The sequence below is a fragment of the Balaenoptera acutorostrata genome, chromosome 8 (genome assembly GCF_949987535.1).
Source record: "Balaenoptera acutorostrata chromosome 8, mBalAcu1.1, whole genome shotgun sequence".
NCBI classification, from domain to species: domain Eukaryota; kingdom Metazoa; phylum Chordata; class Mammalia; order Artiodactyla; family Balaenopteridae; genus Balaenoptera; species Balaenoptera acutorostrata.
In genome coordinates this window covers 66,239,542-66,257,386 of record NC_080071.1, presented here as the reverse complement: position 1 = coordinate 66,257,386, position 17,845 = coordinate 66,239,542, and the positions used below count along the sequence as shown (strand labels likewise).

The 17,845-nt window shown below is 44.5% G+C and overlaps 1 protein-coding gene across 6 annotated transcripts in view; it reads left to right on the top strand.

Annotated features, from left to right (window-relative positions):
• The window catches only part of PLEKHM3 (pleckstrin homology domain containing M3), a 189,953-nt gene that overhangs the window by 105,566 nt on the left and 66,542 nt on the right, over positions 1-17,845 (top strand). The window contains exon 7 of one of the 6 annotated variants that reach the window (XM_057551237.1): positions 15,239-15,654. The exons of 3 other annotated variants lie outside the window; for them this stretch is intronic. In XM_057551237.1, coding sequence (XP_057407220.1) covers positions 15,239-15,292 — 54 coding nt within the window. In that variant the 3' untranslated portion in view covers positions 15,293-15,654. Of the gene's footprint in view, positions 1-219; positions 723-3,396; positions 3,518-15,238; positions 15,655-17,845 lie in introns of those variants that run through there. 2 more of the 6 variants (XM_057551236.1, XM_007187815.3) reach the window with 2 other exon arrangements.

Sequence of the window (17,845 nt, the reverse complement as noted above, 5' to 3'; positions counted from 1 at the left end):
AAAAAACAAAATGTAGATATCTTCCTCTCCAGAAAGAAAAAAAAGGTAAAATTTTAATAAACATGGTAAAAGGGGATTTATAATTTAAGTAAATATACACTAATCTTAAAATAATGTAGTACACAAAACACTAATACCACCCAAATAAAGATGCTGAAAGAATTCTGGTAGCAAAAAATGTGCAAACTTTTTCTCTCTCTCTGTTTTCATTTTTATAAGTAACAATCCCGGGGCTTCCCTGGTGGCGCAGTGGTTAAGAGTCTGCCTGCCAATGCAGGGGACGCGGGTTCGAGCCCTGATCTGGGAAGATCCCACGTGCCGCGGAGCAACTAAGCCCGTGAGCCACAACTACTGAGCCTGCGCATCTGGAGCCTGTGCTCCGCAACGGGAGAGGCCATGATAGTGAGAGGCCCGCGCACCGCGATGAAGAGTGGCCCCCGCTCGCCGCAACTGGAGAAAGCCCTCGCACAGAAACGAAGACCCAACACAGCCAAAAATAAATAAATAAATAAATAAATAAATTTATTAAAAAAAAAAAAGTAACAATCCCAAAACTTTTAGCAGGTAGACTCAATTCAACAAATTGGCAGAAGATTTCAGACTCCCTTAATGCCTCTGAAATGACATTCAAGACAGCTTTTTCTCCTCTTCTTAGTATTTGAATTCACTGGCCTCTTTGCATGCACTCTCTCTACTTTTGTACACTTGGACCTGGGAAATAAATAGCACTCACTGACACTGCTTAGCAAAGGGGACTCCCTCTAGTTTTTCTGGGAGCTGGAGTCACCTGCCCACTGGCCAGTGAGTGCTCGGCGTTGCCAATTATTGGCAACATTTGTAGCTTATGCCAGTGCGGAGTCCCTAATTGTCTTTTTTTTTTTTTTTTTTTTTTTGGCTGCGTTGGGTCTTCGTTGCTGCATGCGGTCTTTCTCTATTTGCAGCAAGCAGGGGTTACTCTTCATTGCGCTGCATGGGCTTCTCATTGCGGTGGCTTCTCTTGTCGCAGAGCACGGCCTCTAGGCACATGGGCTTCCGTAGTTGTGGCTCGTGGGCTCAGTAGTTGTGGCTCGCGGGCCCTAGAGCGCAGGCTCAGTAGTTGTGGTGCACGGGCTTAGTTGCTCCGCGGCATGTGGGATCTTCCCGGACCAGGGCTCGAACCCGTGTCCCCTGCATTGGCAGGTGGATTCTTAACCACTGTACCTCCAGGGAAGCCCCCTGTCTTTTTATTTCACCAGTAAATAAGTTGCTCACTGGGTTTTCCTAGCACAGGCAAAGGTAGTAGTTGACCCCCACATAGTCACTACCTAATCAGCGGCGGCATTTTAACACGTAAGATAGAGCAAGTATCAATACTTCTCCTGTCCTAGTAGCAGGACCACGGAAGGGCGAAGAAGGTGGGGGCAGAGACTCTCCAAATCCCGGGAGCTGGGTGGGGGGTTGAGGAGGGCACACCCGTTTGAGTTATTCATTTAAGTTTGGAATTTCAAATGAATTTCTGTTCAGCAAAGTAGATATTGTTAGAAAAACATTCAACCTATGCTCTTTGAATGTAAATCTGACAGAATATACTATTTTTTTAAAAGTAAAATCTTACAAGCAAACTTTCAGGAGGTTTGAATACATGGTGGTGTTTTGAAATGTTAGAGCAATTCCTCAGAAAGGATTTGGCAGGCAATGGCTAAGCATATGTGAATGAATGGACCAGTGTTGGTGCGTGTTTTTAATGGGGAAATGAGGCTGCTTTTTAAGAGCTTTTTTCCCACTTGGATACTTTGAGAAGGGAAAGTAGAATAGAATTTATGTTTCGTTATTTTCAGTCTACCCAGCATTATCAGAAATTCAAGGGAAGACTTTACAACAGGAATACAATAAAAAGATATGCTCCAGTGGGAAAGCAGAAACAATACTATAACCCTCAGTGCGTTAGCTTTTTGTATTAGTTCTCCCCTTTCCCTGTTGAGTGTGTGACAAACCTTCTCCTTACTCAGATCCCTTTGGCTCTTTTAACACTGACAAGAAAGTCCCACGTTTTATCAGCAGAATACATTAGTGTATGTGAGTTAGCGTTCAAGAGATCCTGGTTGCTATTAAGGAGCAAATCAGAGCCATGGTTTACTATGTCATTCCTCGGACCGTGTAAGTGATAGGAGGCTTCTTCTGAAGTTCCTTCTACTTGCTGAAAGGAACGGTCAGACTTGACTTCTAAATCGTGGCTACCTGTGCTCTTGTGACAAAAACCTAAAATGTCTATAAATGACTAACTCTTCTGGTGTTACTCACCTTTGGGACGTATGTAAGTTAAGCAGTGAATGATTCTATTTGTACCCGATTCGTGAGAAAGGATACTGGATGATCCCAGGGGTGAGGCGGTGGGTTAGAGTGGCCCCTCCTCACCCGCTCCCTCCACCGCTCACCACCTCACCTGCCAACACACACACCTCTTGTGGGACCATCTCAGGAGCTGACTTCCCCATTGTTCACCTTCCCTAGGCCCTAACTTTTCAAACTAGCCCCTACCTCCAGGTTAAGGCAATTCGATTCTAGTTAATATGAAACCCAGGCATACCTCATTTTATTGCACTTTATTGCACTTTGCAGATATTGTGTTTTTCACCTATTGAAGGTTCGTGGCAACCCTGCGTTGTCAGATAATGGTCAGCAGTTTTTAGAAATAAAGTATTTTTAAATTAAGGCATGTACTTTTTTTTAGACATAATGCTTGTACACTTAATAGACTGCAGTATAGTGTAAACAATTTTCATATGTACTGGGAAACCAAAAATTCATATGACTCGCTTTATGGTGATATTTGCTTTATCTCAGTGCTCTGGAGCTGAACCCACAGTATGTCTGAGGTATGCCTGTATATTACCTGAGAAGAGTAAATTATTATTTTGACACAAATTCTTTTGTCTTATTAATAAGTTGAAAGCACAGGATAATCAACTGAGGGGAGATAGATTTCAATAGGTAAATTTTAATTATGAAAAAAAGATGGAAGAGTCTGAAATTTGGAGTACTTACTAAGAGATGTGAAGTGGGAAGGGTGCCAGAGGAGAGGACCCATAGCCCTCAAGAGCCTTGAAAAGAGAGGAGTAAATCAGATGCATACTGCCTTTCTAGAGGGGCCTAGAACAGTCTGAATTGTTTGTTTTATGCTAAAGCAATGAACATTTATACTAAGCAACTGGGCTTGTAAATGGTCAATGAATCAATGGATGGATGGATAAATACACACACATACATACACTATCCTGAACTCATTCGCACTCTCTTCCTTTAAAAAAAAAGCAAACGAATTAATTTAACATAAGCCCCTAAATAAAATGACATTAGAAATGCTGGAATTGTGCTTCCCTGGTGGCGCAGTGGTTAAGAATCTGCCTGTCAATGCAGGGGACACGGGTTCGAGCCCTGGTCTGGGAAGATCCCACATGCCGCGGAGCAACTAAGCCCGTGAGCCACAACTACTGAGCCTGCGCATCTGGAGCCTGTGCTCCACAACGGGAGAGGCCGCGACAGTGAGAGGCCCGCGCACCGCGATGAAGAGTGGCCCCCGCTTGCCACAATTAGAGAAAGCCCTCACACAGAAACGAAGACCCAACACGCCAAAAAAATTAATTAATTAATTAAAAAAAAAAAAAAGAAATGCTGGAATTGACATATATACGCTAATATGTATAAAACAGATAACTAATGAGAACCTGCTGTGTAGCACAGGGAACTCCACTTCGCCGTACAGTAGAAACTAACACAGCATTGTAAAACAACTATACCCCAATGAAAAAAAGTTTTTTAATTCAAAAAAGAGGGAGATGAAAAAACAACCAAAAAAAAGAAATGCTACTTTGTAAAATAATGCACAGAATTCTAAAACCAAATAAAATCTCCGCTTTTTACATATTGGAGCAACAGTGGGTTGTTCAATGTTGCAAACTTTCTGAACATTAAACCTTCTTGAACTGCTAGCTGGCTTTTCAGTTAGCTTTTTCTCTAGTCCCCCACACCCATGGAGTTCAGGAATTGTCATCCTTGTGACCTAAACATTTGTCAGAATTGGCTCCTGAAGAAATAATGCAAATTGGTGGCCCTACCATGAAGATTTTCTAGTGTGTTCTAGCTAGTGAGTACGATCACCAAGAGGTGACGTTTAAGGCATTTCGAGGCCACTTTTTAAAATCATACTTGGCTGAATACTTCTTCGAGGAAGTTTGCGAGTTATTTTGCATGGCTCTGCCCCACCAAGCAAACACAGAATCAGAGAATGTTATTATCTGTGGGTGCTATTCACAGAGTCAGCAGACAAAGGCTGAGCCTAAGTGGGCACCCAGCACAGCTGCCCTTTCACCGAAGAAGTAACAGGTGATGACCTTTATTCACACGAGGGCTGATGTCTTTGAATCTGCAGCCCCCAGGGACACAGTGCCTCAGTGCCCACAACCAAGTCACTGGTCCCCAGGCCTCAGGAGCCCGAGGAACTTGTATTCATAGCCTCTCAGCACCCCTGATCCCCACGCCATTGTCTGCCCTGGCCTTAGCGGTCAGGATAACTAATTAGGAGCATTTGGATTTAACCAGCAGAAAAACAAAGCGTGACAGCTCGCCTGTGTTGCTCCATGGCTAGAGCCTGTGTCCCCTGCAGCCGTCACAGCCTGCAGAAACCCTTGAGCATAATCTGGGATGAGACAGGAATGAGGCCTCCATTAAAACATCACTAAATCTCTGTTAGCAACTTTCATCAGGGTCGGTGCAACCAGTGAATGAGTTAGGAAAGAGGACCATAAGTCATTTGGGGAACAAATCATTCCTTTTGAATAAGGGGGGTTTTAAACAGTGAATGTGGGTGTTTCAGGGTGAAGTGAAGGGACCGAAAGTTGCTCTTTGAAGGATTGGCAGGTTGGCAGCAGGGCAAGTGGAAAGTCACCGTTGTCAGGAGAGCAGGTGGGAACAGTGTTTCAGATCCCGGGGGGAGGGGAGAGGGAGAAGTGACAAGTACCAGGACTGGAGCCTGGGTCTTCTGACTCCTTTCCTGAGGCATTCAGTCCTCGGAGGCCTGCCGATCATGACTGCTGGCGTTTTGGTGATGGGGCCGATTAGCCGAGTGGGTTAATACAGATGATTAACAAGGTGGTAGCGCAGATTGTTCCTTGTGCCAGCTGGTTAGCCTTTGCCCAGAGAAAACTTTGCCTGCCTGCAGATCCAGGCCCCGCACCCGACTACAGCCACACACTTGGCCCACAGACGCGGTGAAGGACTGGGGAAGGCGGACGGGGGCTGCGGCAGGAAACGTGGCTAGCCAAGGGCACAGTTCTTGCTCCTGTTGGGAAACCAGGTTAGAAAGATGACCTTGGGTGCTGAGTGTTGGATGGAGAGGCTTGTCGTCCAGGTGAGAACGCGCTGAGAGATAAGGATTCCAGCAGCCAACCGTGAGGCCCTCGAGTATAAACAGCCTGCTAGTAGATGAAGATGCAGCTACATCCCTGGATGGTGCTCGGTCAGCACTGAGATCACTTTCCTGGAGTCCACTTTCCTGGCCCCACGTCTACTTTGGCTTCCAACCATCTGGGTTTTGTTGTTGATTTGGAGTTTGTGTTATTGTTGTTTCCCATGTATTAAAAAGCATTGTAGGGCTTCCCTGGTGGCGCAGTGGTTGAGAGTCTGCCTGCCTATGCAGGGGACGTGGGTTCGCGCCCTGGTCTGGGAAGATCCCATATGCCACGGAGCAACTGGGCCCGTGAGCCACAACTACTGAGCCTGCGCGTCTGGAGCCTGTGCCCCGCGACAAGAGAGGCCGCGACGGTGAAAGGCCCACGCACCGCGATGAAGAGTGGCCCCGCCCGCTTGCCACAACTAGAGAAAGCCCTCGCACAGAAACGAAGACCCAACACAGCCAAAAATAAATAAATAAATAAAATGCTGGCTTAACTCCTAGAGAGTTTCATTAAAAAAAAAAAAAAAAAAGCATTGTAATACTGACTAGGTGAGGGCCTGGTTGCAAAGACAGTTTACTTAAAGATAGAAAGTAAGGTTAGTGTCAGTCTTACTAAAGGTGGAACTGCACTCTTCCCCCTGCCTGACCCCTCAGCCTGCCACCTCACACATAAATATCTTTTGATCCAAACCCTTTCTTGCCCCCTCCCGATGACTCAAAACTAACCCATCATGTGATCAGAGAAACAAATGCCTACCATACCTTTGGTTGGTTAGTGGGGCATAGTTCCGTGTATTAGTTATCTAGTGCTGCGTAACAAATTACCCCTCAACTTAGTAACCTAAAACGAAAGTAGACATTTACTGTCTCCCATGGTTTCTGTGGGTCAGGAATTCAGGAGCAGTTTAGCTGGGTAGTGTGGGTGCAGAATCTGTTAGCAGGCTGTAGTCCTGATGTTGGTTGGTCAGGACTGCATCATCTGAAGAAGCCTTGACTGGCTAGAGCATCTGCTTCCAAGGTGGGTTACTCCCCCAACTGGCAAGTTGGTGCTGATTGCTGGTGGGAGGCCTCTGCTCCTCCCCACATGGGCCTTTCCACGAGTTGCTTAATGAGTGTCCTCATGAGATGCTGGCTGGCTTGTGAGTGACCTGGGAGAATGAAAGCCACGTGACCTCTCCTTGGAAGTCAGCATCACTTCCACGTTCTGTTCATTTGAAATAATCACTATGTCAGGCCCACGTTTCTGGGGCGAATTAGACTCCACCTTCTGAAAGGAGGCATGTCAAAGAATGTGTGAACATATTTGAAAACCACCATGTTTTGTAATAGCATCTTGTTTTTGTATACTGTGTTACTACCTTTTTTATACCCACTTTATAGGCAAGAAAACTGAGATTTAGAAAAATTAGCCGGCATACCAAAGCTACACAGCTTCTGCTCAGTGACTGAACCAAGACTGAAGCCGAGGTTTTCTGACTCCTTATCCAGTGTTCTTTCTGCTGTACCCTGAGTGTATGTGTATTAAAAAAAGGCAGCCTCTTGGCTAATGTCATCTCGTACTTGCCATTTTTATGGCACAGAGATATAAAGGGGAAAAAAATATTTCCAAAAAGCTCAAGAAGAGAAATACATGAAGTCAGTTACAATTCTTGTAGTTATTTCCTATATACGGTGTGAGAAACATAAGGAAGCAAAAACTCCCTTATCATACATGATACAGTCACAGGGAATAGCCTTGGGCCCCAGAAAGGTGTTTAGGTACTTTTCTCTCACATTTCTTTTATTGCCCTGGTCAAACTTCCCTCATGCCACCAACAGCCAGCATGAAAGGGGCCCCAGGAGTCCTTCTGGTTCTTCCTTTCTATTTGGTTCAATTCAGTAAATGCATGTTGACTGCCTTCTCTGTGCCAGGCACTGTGCAACAGAGGAGGCAGAGGTGAGTAAGTCAGTCCCTTCCCTCACTGAGCTCACAGTCTAGGGAGGGAGACACACAAGCATTTTTTTTTTTTTAAGTCAGGGGGAGTTGAACTCAGGGTACTCAGGAAACACATCCAACCCAGTGTGGAAGATTATGTTTCACAAAGATATCCACAACAGCATCTCCCATCCCACATTCCCTTCTTACACTGAGACTTTGACATTCTTCCCATTGAGAAGTGGCATCTTTTTTTTTTCTGAATTTGGGTGGGCCTGTGACCATGGAAGTGTTGCTATGTGACTTCTAAGGCTAGGTCATAAAAAGTGATACAGCTTCAACCTGCTACTCTTTGGGAACGCTCACTCTTGTAAACCAGCCACCATGTTGTAAGGAAGCCCATACTAGCCCTTGCAGAGACCCCACAGAGAGAGGCCACATGTAGTCATTCCAGCTGACAGCCATCATCAACCACCAGACATGTGAGTAAAGATACCGCCAAATGACTCCCCACCTGGCCTTCAAGTCTTTCCAGCAGAGGCTACGATGGGACTACAGATACCACGCAGGGGAGACGAGCCGTCTCTTCTGTGTTCTGTCTGAAATCCTGACCTACAGAATCTGAACATATTGACTGTTTTACACCACTAGCTTTGGGGGTAATTTATTCTACAGCAATAGTAACTGGAACGCCCAGTAACTTGGCTGTCAGGGAAGGCTTCCTAGTGGCTGTGATTCTAGATTCAGATGTGAGGCTCTATAGGCATGAGCTAGGCAGAGGGCAATGGGATGAGGACTTCCAGGCCTTGGTAGCTTCAGACCCCTCAGTGACCTAACCCATGGTGTTTCTGGAATGGAGGCAAGCAGGAGAAAACTCTCATTGCTGACTCGGGCATTTCTGAAGAGTAATTTTCGTTACTGATTTTGACAATTCTGTCTGCATGCTTCAAGACTTTGACAGCTTGTCTCAAAACATTCACGGTATAAGTATGATGGTATCACATCACTTTCCTCAGAAATGAAGGAGTCTGTGATGTGCCTAAAGCAGCAAAGAGTGCAGAGTTTACAGTCTTTCCATCCCACCTGCACATCTGAAGCATGAGCCCAGTTCTCTATCAAGAGAACTGGCTAGGTGTTCTCTCTATTCATTTATTCATTCAGCAAATATTTATTAAGCACATACTACATGCCCGGAGCCATGCCGGCCCTGAATTTGAGAGGGCTCATTTTCTCAGAAAAGGACTAGTGTTTCTTGATGGTTATGGTCAAACCCCTGTATTCTGCCTGGGTGCCAAGAATTAGTAGAGGCTACCTATAATTCTGCTTCAACCTAGTGACATCCGGTGGGAATTTACCCCTTGATGTCTCATGCCAGCCATTCTCACATTTGTGGTTGGTCTACAAGGGGCCAGAGGGATTATAAGAAGGCTCTGTCTAGTCAGGTGTCGAGGGCTGAGGAGGTTTCTAGCACTTTCAAAATTCATTCGCTTGGCCATCATTAAAAAGTCTACAGATAACAAATGCTGGAGGGAGTGTGGAGAAAAGAGAAGCCTCCTACACTGTTGGTGGGAATGTAAATTGGTGCAGCTACTATGGAAAACAGTATGGAGGTTCCTCAGGAAACTAAAAATAGAATCACCATATGATCCAGCAATCCCACTCCTGAGCATATATCCAGACAAAACTAAAATTTGACAAGATACATACACCCCTATGTTCATAGCAGCACTATTTACAATAGTCAAGACATGTGGAACCTAAAATAGGACACAAGTGAACATAGCTACAAAACAGAAACAGACTCACAGACATAGAGAACAGGCTTGTGGTTGCCAAGGGGGAGGGGGGAGGGGAGGGAAGGAGCAGGCGCTTGGGATTAGCAGACACAAGCTGTTACGCATAGAATGGGTAAACAACAAGGTCCTAGTGTAGAGCACAGGGAACTATATTCAATATCCTGTGATAAACCATAATGGAAACAAATATGAAAAAGAATATATATATATATATATATATATATGTATGTATAACTGAGTCACTTTGCTGTACAGCAGAAATTAACACAACATTGTAAATCAACTATACTTCAATAAAATTAAAAAAAGAGAGACAAAGTTCATTCGCCTGATGCTCTAGGGATGGAGCCGGGAAGCATGGCAGCCTCGCAGGACTGCATTAGCACGTGTGTCTTAGGGAGAACCGTTGGCTGCATGTGTTAGTGGCCTGCAGTTCCATCTACATTTGGAACTTGCTGCTTTTCAATAATATCACCCCTATCTTTCTGAGGAAAAATTGTAAGGTTGACGGGGGCAGCTCTTCACATTGTTCTTTGTTTTTTATTTTAATTTCTGGCTAAATTCTAGTAAACCATCAACATACTTGCTTCTGGAATTTTAAACAAGATTCAATCTCCTTTGTGACAGCAGGAAAGATCTTTATAGCACAACAAATAAAGAAAAGGTGTAGGGTGCCTCGGTCATTCAAAAAGCTATTGAAGCATTAATAAGCCTGGACTTCTGTAGCTGGGGAGCTGGTTTCTGTCAGTCAGAAACTCACTGTCTTCCAGAGAGCTAGTCACTCACTTATTCATCCGTAAGAAGAAAGTGATAAATGTCTGTTATGTACCAGACACTTACCATGCCAAGTGCAGGGACAGGAGAGAAAAGGCATAGCACCTGCCCTCTGGGAACACCAGCTCTCCCAGTTCTGTCCTGGTACACCCGCCTAACCAAGCCAGTTCACATTTTAGAGGAGGGAAATATGGCTTCAGAACAGGGTTTTGTTGACTCCGATTCCTGCAGAGGCCAGGAAAGTGGCACCCGCGCCCGAAGCAGGCCTGAGGTGAGACTTCAGGCCATGATGAGAAGCCGGAGAGAGCATCTCCCTCTGAAGGGGACAGCTGGTACTCAGAGCCCCAGAGCTGTCATTCCTTCCCGTTTTCCAAGAGAAGCCGGAAATTCGTATTTTTATGTGAAATTTCTCAATATTTAAACACTCTGCAGGCCAAACAAAACACAGCTACTGGTTTTGACCTCTGCTTTATAAAAGAGAATGCCTGCTTTTGTTCCGTCAAACTAATGAATGCTCAATTACGGGAAGGAATTCGGAGGTTAGTGTTAGATTGTGCTCCTCAAAAGGCTGCAGACCCCATTCCGAACCCTTGAGATGCTAACCGACAGACTTGCAGAGGCTGACAGCTGGACTCTGAAAGCGGACACACACAAGGAAACAGGCAAGCATTCCAGGTCACTTTGCAAGGTCAGGGCAGTAATGCAAACATTCGGAAGGCTGAAGACAAAGGTCAGGTGGCAGCAAGGAAGCCCTACATTTCCTCGAGCTATTGGTTAATAAATCATATTCAAAAGGTATCACCAGATTCTCCCTCCCTGTCACTGCTTTGTGAGGTGGAAAATTAAATAGAAATCAAAACTAAGATGGCTGTCAGGAGCTTTTAGGAGACCAGCAGGCCAGTGTGAGGCCAACATGGGATGAAGTTTCTGCCCGGAGCAAAGGTCTCCAAAGGGGTGATGATACCCGACCTTGGGCATTGCAGAGGGGCTGAACGGTGCAGTGGTTATGCACTGGAGCCTTGGAGACCGGCTGCCCACATTCAGATGCTCACCCCAGACTCACTAGGTGACCTTGGGCAAGTCACTTCACTTGGTGCCTCGAGAAGCACTTCATTTCTGAAGTGGGGACAATAATAGTACCTGCCCCAAAATGTGTTTATGAGGCTTAGAGGAGTTAACATGTATGACACTTAGAACTCTGCTTAACACATAAGGCTTAGGAGATAGGAGCTGTATAGTGTTGCTAGGAGATGTGGACTTTTATAAATGGCTCCCTGTAGCTTTCTTTAGTGGCACCAAGACTCTGCATCTGTGGACACTAGACTACAGTTGTCACCACAGAAGTAATGCTGGCTACACCCCAGTTCTGCCTCTCAGATTCTGCAAGGGTGTCTAGACCACAGGATCCTGCTGCAGCAACAGTTGCACAGTCACTTGGAGCAGCACCTTGATAGGCAAAGCTTCCTCCTGCCTCCAGGGTGGTCCTAGACCAGACGTCCCCAGTGACCCCACAGGGGAATTGCACCTGGAGAGCCCCCTACCCCACACCTTCTCCCCAGGCAACAAGATCCCCCTAGGGCTCTGCTAGAGCAAGTCAGGTATTACCCTCCCAGCCTCGCCACCTTTGTTAGTCTTGCTGAGAGACCTTCAGAGCTTGAACCAGAGGGTGGGTTTTGGCTTCCAAATAAAGGTAGGCACATTCAGCACCTGTCTCTGAAGAATGCATGCCCTTTTGGTGGGTTGCGCACAGATGTCTTTTCAGTTTTCACAAAAAGCATTCTGTAAGTTTTAAAGAACCATAGAATACCTATTTTGTGAGCTAAAAAAAATACTGAGTCCACGCTATTTCTGCAACTATAGAAGGGAGGAGCTTACCAGACTGAAATGTTGGCAGAAACAAAGAGAACCCATGTTCCTTCCCACCTGCAATTACAGTTTTACTAGCTTGTAAAGCACACGCAGATTTGCAGTACATTCTTCCCTTGCAGTTGGGGAGAGGCCCTGCTGCGAGTGTAATTGGCTTTCTAGCTTCCTTTAACGTTGAGGTGGAAGGGAGCTGGACTGAAGGGCCTTTACTCTTAGAATTAACTGATGTTGAATTGTGTTAAAATCCCACGCGTCTCCCTGAATCCGTGTGTTCCATTAAGTCTTAGTCAGGAGTGGAAACACAGCTTACCTCTGAAAATATCCCCATCCCTATCACTTCTCATAGCTTATAAAAGCCAAGTTTTTTTTTTTAAAAAAAAACAAAAACAACGCATTTTTAACTTAACCCTTATAGGGATTACTCTCAACCCTGTTAACCCGTGTGGTTAAAGCTATATGGCATCTTTAAATGACAATTTCATACAGTATATCCAACTTTGGACCACTTTCTTCTCTGGCTTTGGCTCCTCTGTTCCCAAGAGGAGAATCACAGGTGCATTTGGATAAAAACTGCCTTTATCACCTCACTTCTTGGGTCCTGAGTTTCCTCATTTGTGATGTGAAAAGGTTGAATTAAGCAATTTTTAAAGCCCTTTCCAGCTCTAGGACTCTGGTTCAATGATTATAGAATCCTTGAGAAGCGATTAAGTTGTGGAAGCCACTCTACCTGTATCTACCTTCTGGGGTTTCCCAGCCAGTTTGCAGAAAGCAGCCAAGCTCTGGGCAAAGCAAGGAACCTGGGAGGAGAGCCAGATCTTAGCCCCTTCAGTTCTGCGTGACAAATGCAAGATTTCCATTTGCCAAAGGTCAGCTGGTATTTCAACTTGTCATTAAACAGAAGTTTGAAACGTTTTCACAAATACAACCTAAAAGACAGCTTACAAAAACAAGTCAAATATTACTGATTTCATATATTCCTTAAATACAAATTGTCTTCGTAATACCTTACAATCCAGTGGCAGTTCGAAACAATGCCCAGCACACAAAAGTTGGCCAATAAAAACATGCAGAAGAGAATATGCCATTTAGTGGGTTTGTTACTAAGATGGGCAGCGTCACTCAGGTTATCTGGTGAACAGTGGGTTGGTTTTCTCGGGGCTAACAGCAGAGATCCCACTGCAGCTCAGACAATAAAAGGATAGAGCAGGGCTTCCCTGGTGGTGCAGTGCTTAAGACTCCATGCTCCCAATGCAGGGGCCCCGGGTTCAATCCCTGGTCAGGGAACTAGATCCCTCGTGCATGCCACAACTAAGACTTCACATACTGCAACTGAGGAGCTGGTGAGCCGCAACTAAGGAGCCCACCTGCCACAACTAAGACCCAGCACAACCAAATAAATAAATAAATATTAAAAAAAAAAAAAGTTGGGGCATTAATAAGGGAAGGTGTAGACCTGATGAGAAAAGGAAATCCAGGGAAGGATACTGTGAATGGATTCTTGGCTGGAGGAGAGGTCAAGGGTGCAGAGAAGGTCTAGGCAATGGCGGGTAATAAAACTGCTGATTGGAGTTTCACCTTTTTCTCCTTTCTCTGCCTACTGCCTGCTGGGGGTAGGGACTCATCATCCTACAGGCAGGTAGAAGGCTAGAAGGGCCAGGATTCTCAGCCTGCGGGCTTCACCCCCAGAGTGGTTAAGGCACAGTCTCACTGAAGACCAGGGACCTGCTCACTCCACTCTCATGTCATAGCACTTAGTCAAGGAGAAAGAGAAAAGAACATTCAGGAGACCTACTACCCAAGGTAACAATAGCAGTCTTTCCCTTACCAAGTCACATCCTATCTCTGGCACTTAAAATCTTTGTCTGTAAGATGAGAAGGTTGTACTAATAATTACATTAACAATGGCTACTTTTTATTATATGCTCAAGAAATGTTAGTTACTTGTATTACTGAGTGCTTACTTTAGGCCAGATCTTGTTTGAAATCTACGTGGATTATCTCATTTAATCCTCACAACAGCCCTCTAAGATGGGACCATTATCACCCACCTTTTGCCAGTGGGATGAACTTGCCCAAAGTCATCTAGCTAAAGTGGAGGAGCCAGGGCCCAGGCTGTCCTGTTCTAGCACATACTCTTTTGCTTTTTCAATTTTGTATGAAATTTTTCAGATTTATCAAAACATGAATAACAACTACTACCACTGCCTGATTACCTCTGTAGCTATAGGTATTATTCCCTTCGCCAGTGGGCACGAGCTGCTACACTGTACCGTCTGCTTCCAGCACTGACGTTCTCTATTTCTAGAGGCAAACTGGTAGCAAGATCCACCTGGCAGCAAGGCCCAGCCCCACCATTGCTGAAGCCCCACCAAGTCTTTCACTGGGTGGAGGGAGGGAATACTATGGCAAAGAGGGGACCAGAACAAGGTGCCCATGCACCCATCGCTAGCCAGAGGGCCAACACGTGGCACGAATCCCAGAGCCCAGGACACTTGGTGTAGCCAGTGTGATCACAGTAGTCAGGCCCAGCCCCCCACCCAGTTCCCCGACACAGGCCATAGCCCCTAAAATTTTTACAGATCCGTTTTGACCACTGGCATGGTGGTCAGAATATTTCCATTCTATCCAACCCATTGACCTGTAGTTGTCAAAAACAGCAAATTTCTAGAACAAAGAACTGGATAACCCACAGAATATATTAACTTATAGTCCAAAAAGGAATACAGGCTAAATACATATGGATTTGTGACACTACGAATTCGCTTTTTGTGTTTCAAAAGTTTGGAGTTAACACATTCTACATTCATAGCTATGGCTGACCTGTGTCCACGTGTGTTTTTGTATTTACAGCTAGTCTGATTCCAAAAAGGACTTTTGTGGTAGAGCTTCTCTCTCTCCTCTTGTGTGTGTGTGTGTGTGTTTTCATAACTGTGACTAATTTTAATTCCCATCCCTTTCCATTGGTCTGAATCATTGGCATACACACTTATCAAAGATGATTCTTTGCTGCTCGGGATCCTGCATGCTTGGAGTTCTGCTAGCATCCCTCCCACAGAATGTGGTTAGGAAACCCAACTCTTCTAAAATTGCCTTTAGCCTAAAGGTTCCCCCCAGCTACTGGAAAGACAGAGAACAAAAATCTCTGATGCAGCTGACATTTTAGGTGTGTATATAATTTACCAAATTGTTGGCCACTCAGCTCTTAGTCAGTGGTCACAAAAGGAATTAGCAGCCCTCCCCTGCTATCCCAAAACCCCAAGAAGGAAGGGTGTTACTTGGCTTTGGCACAGGCCTGCTGGCGCAGTGTCAGACAGCAGCACAATGGTACATTTTGGCCGCAGAAGACTTTGGGGTGGCAGAAAGGGCCAAAATAGTTGTGGCATAAGTTGGCCAAGATATTAAGCAGATCTGAGTTTAATTTAATGTAGAGATAACAACTCTTTTTTTGTTTTCCAGCTGGCTGCTGCTTTCTCTGTCTCCATGGGACCAAAGATTTCAGCCAGGAGTTAGTTCATAAGGGCATTAAAGTCCTTTCAAAGTGAGACATGTAATGGTCTTTACACAGCCTTTCACATTTGGCTGGGCAAGATGGAGTAAGGATAAAAAGGCACATGAGGATCTGGGGGAAGCTGAAAATGGATCTTGAGGCTTGAATTCCTCCTATGCGTTTGCTTAAGCCACATTGCCTGAGCTTAGAATAGAGAGGCAGGCAGTCTGTCTCCTTGGGATAAGGAAGGATTTGGAACTCAGCGACTGTGAGGTCTTGGCCCCTACTGTGTTTTCTGGTTTGTTTTCTTAGCAGGAGCAAGTTATTCTAGTTTCTTGCTTCTGGGGTTTTCTTCTGCACACTTATAAGCTGAGTCTCCACCCCGCTGATGGCAATGGGGTGGATGGAATGGGATAATGAAAGGGGTGGAGAGAGAAGTTGATTCAGCTGCTTAGGATGAGGGAGGCAAAGAAACTTCAGACCTCGGAGCTAGCTTCTGAGTCCATCGAGGGTGGGGAGGGAAGGGGCACCACAAGGACTGAAGTCCTCCCAATACGGGAGAGAAGCTGGTCTTTGAGACACTACTGTGGCCAGCCCACCAGCTCATTGTCTGAATGGTGATTTTATTACCCATGAAATGGGTAAGCTGCAGTATTCATAGTGTTTAGAAAAGTAATCCATGAAGTATAACTAATCAAAAGTGATGAGATATACCTAAAAATGTTAGAATGGTAAATTTTATGCTACATATATTTACCACAATAATAATAATAATGAAAGAATACTCTTAAATGATCATGAGCTTCTCAGGAAAGTACTCCTTGACTATATTTTACAGCCTTTCATGTATTTGTTAACTGCTAGGTACTGTGATGCAGTGAATTAAAAATTCACGTAAGATGAGATACACGTGCTCGTGGGCAGTGTGCTGAAAGAGTCCTCTGAACTGGGAGGAGATGCATTTAGGAGGAAGGACCAACCCATCACATCCAGGATCCAGAGGGGCTGGCCCAGTGGGGTGTCCTCAATTCCCAGGCTGGGGAGCAGAAAAGGTGGTTTGATGATTCTTGCCAAGACTGTTTTGCATTCCCAAAATACAATGTCACCTGAGTTGCTTGGTTCTTAGGCCTGTTCACAAGAGCTTTTTAAAACAATCCATAAGTGAAAGAGTCAACCTTGAATGCAAGTCTTTATCTTATCCATCCTGCTACTAAGAACAGTGCCTGGGCAAGAGGAAGTGCCCAATAAACATGGGTGAATGAATGAATCAGTTATTAGAAGAGGAAGACAGGAATGAGAATGAACTTGAAAGGGGCTGTGCATTACTACAAGCTCTGTTGTTGCATAGTGAGCATTTGTGAACCGAAGTCCTCACCAACATTTATCTTTTGTTTTTCTCTTTGGTACTATTTGGTCCTGAGTTCAAGCACCTGACTTCCCAGTAAACCTTTAAATATTCATGGTCTGCTGTGTGGTTCCTGCATGCCCTCTGAAAGGCAGCTGAGCACAGTAGTTGAGGGTATAGAGTCTGGAGCCGGACAGCCTGGGTTTGCATCTTAGCTGCACTCCTTCCAGCTGTGTGACCTTGAGCAAGTCACTTAAACTGTTATGCCTCAGTTTCCTTACCTGTAAAATGGGGATGATTAAAGTACCTGCCTCACAAGATGGTGAAGTTAAGCGAGTTACAAATACATAAAGTACTTGGAAGAATGCCTGGCATATAGTGAATGCTCTGTGAATGCTGCTTTTGAAAGTCCCTCACCGTATTATTGACAAGATTCAGCTGATTTACAACACTAATGAGGCTTTAGCAGGCACCCTGTGACCACAGGTGCTTCCTTTCTCTGTGCCTTTTATTCTGACTAGCAGTTCTAGCTATCCGTGAATAGGAAGAACACCTTAACTGACATTAGAAACTCTGAAATGCTACAAAGGGGATTCCCTCCCTGGACAATTTGACATTTATTTCACATCCTAATTCTACCTCTACTACCAATCTTTTATAGTTTAGACGGCTTCAATTTCTCCATCTCTGACATGGATAATAATTTACCTTACAAGACTCATAAGGAAACTAATAAAATATATATTGAAATTTTATCAAAGTACCTTAGCAAATTATTAAGTGTAATGAAGATGTTTTCAAATGGCCCAGCACTAATACTGGCATTTTAAAAAATACATTGAAAACAGTAGTTGACTTGTTAATAACCATACTCTTTAAAAGCAATATTATAAAGCTAAGTAGTGATACCCCAATAGAAGAAGCAAAAAAAGACAATATGTAGCCATCTTGATATAGAGCAGAAATTCAAAATCAGAATTTGGTAGGGTGATATTGCTAGGGACATTGCACTTAATGATAGCCTTTGCTACTATCAGGTCTTATATTCTTTAGTAGTAAATTACTATATATGTAAGTGTGCACAAATATATATGCAAATACATAGTATACACAGTCATGTATTTAAGGAAATGGTCTCTTCTCCATAATCTGAAGATTCCTGGTAACTCCATTTTAATTTAATAACATACATTCTCACCTGATCTCAACTACCTGCTTCCTAGGATGCCCT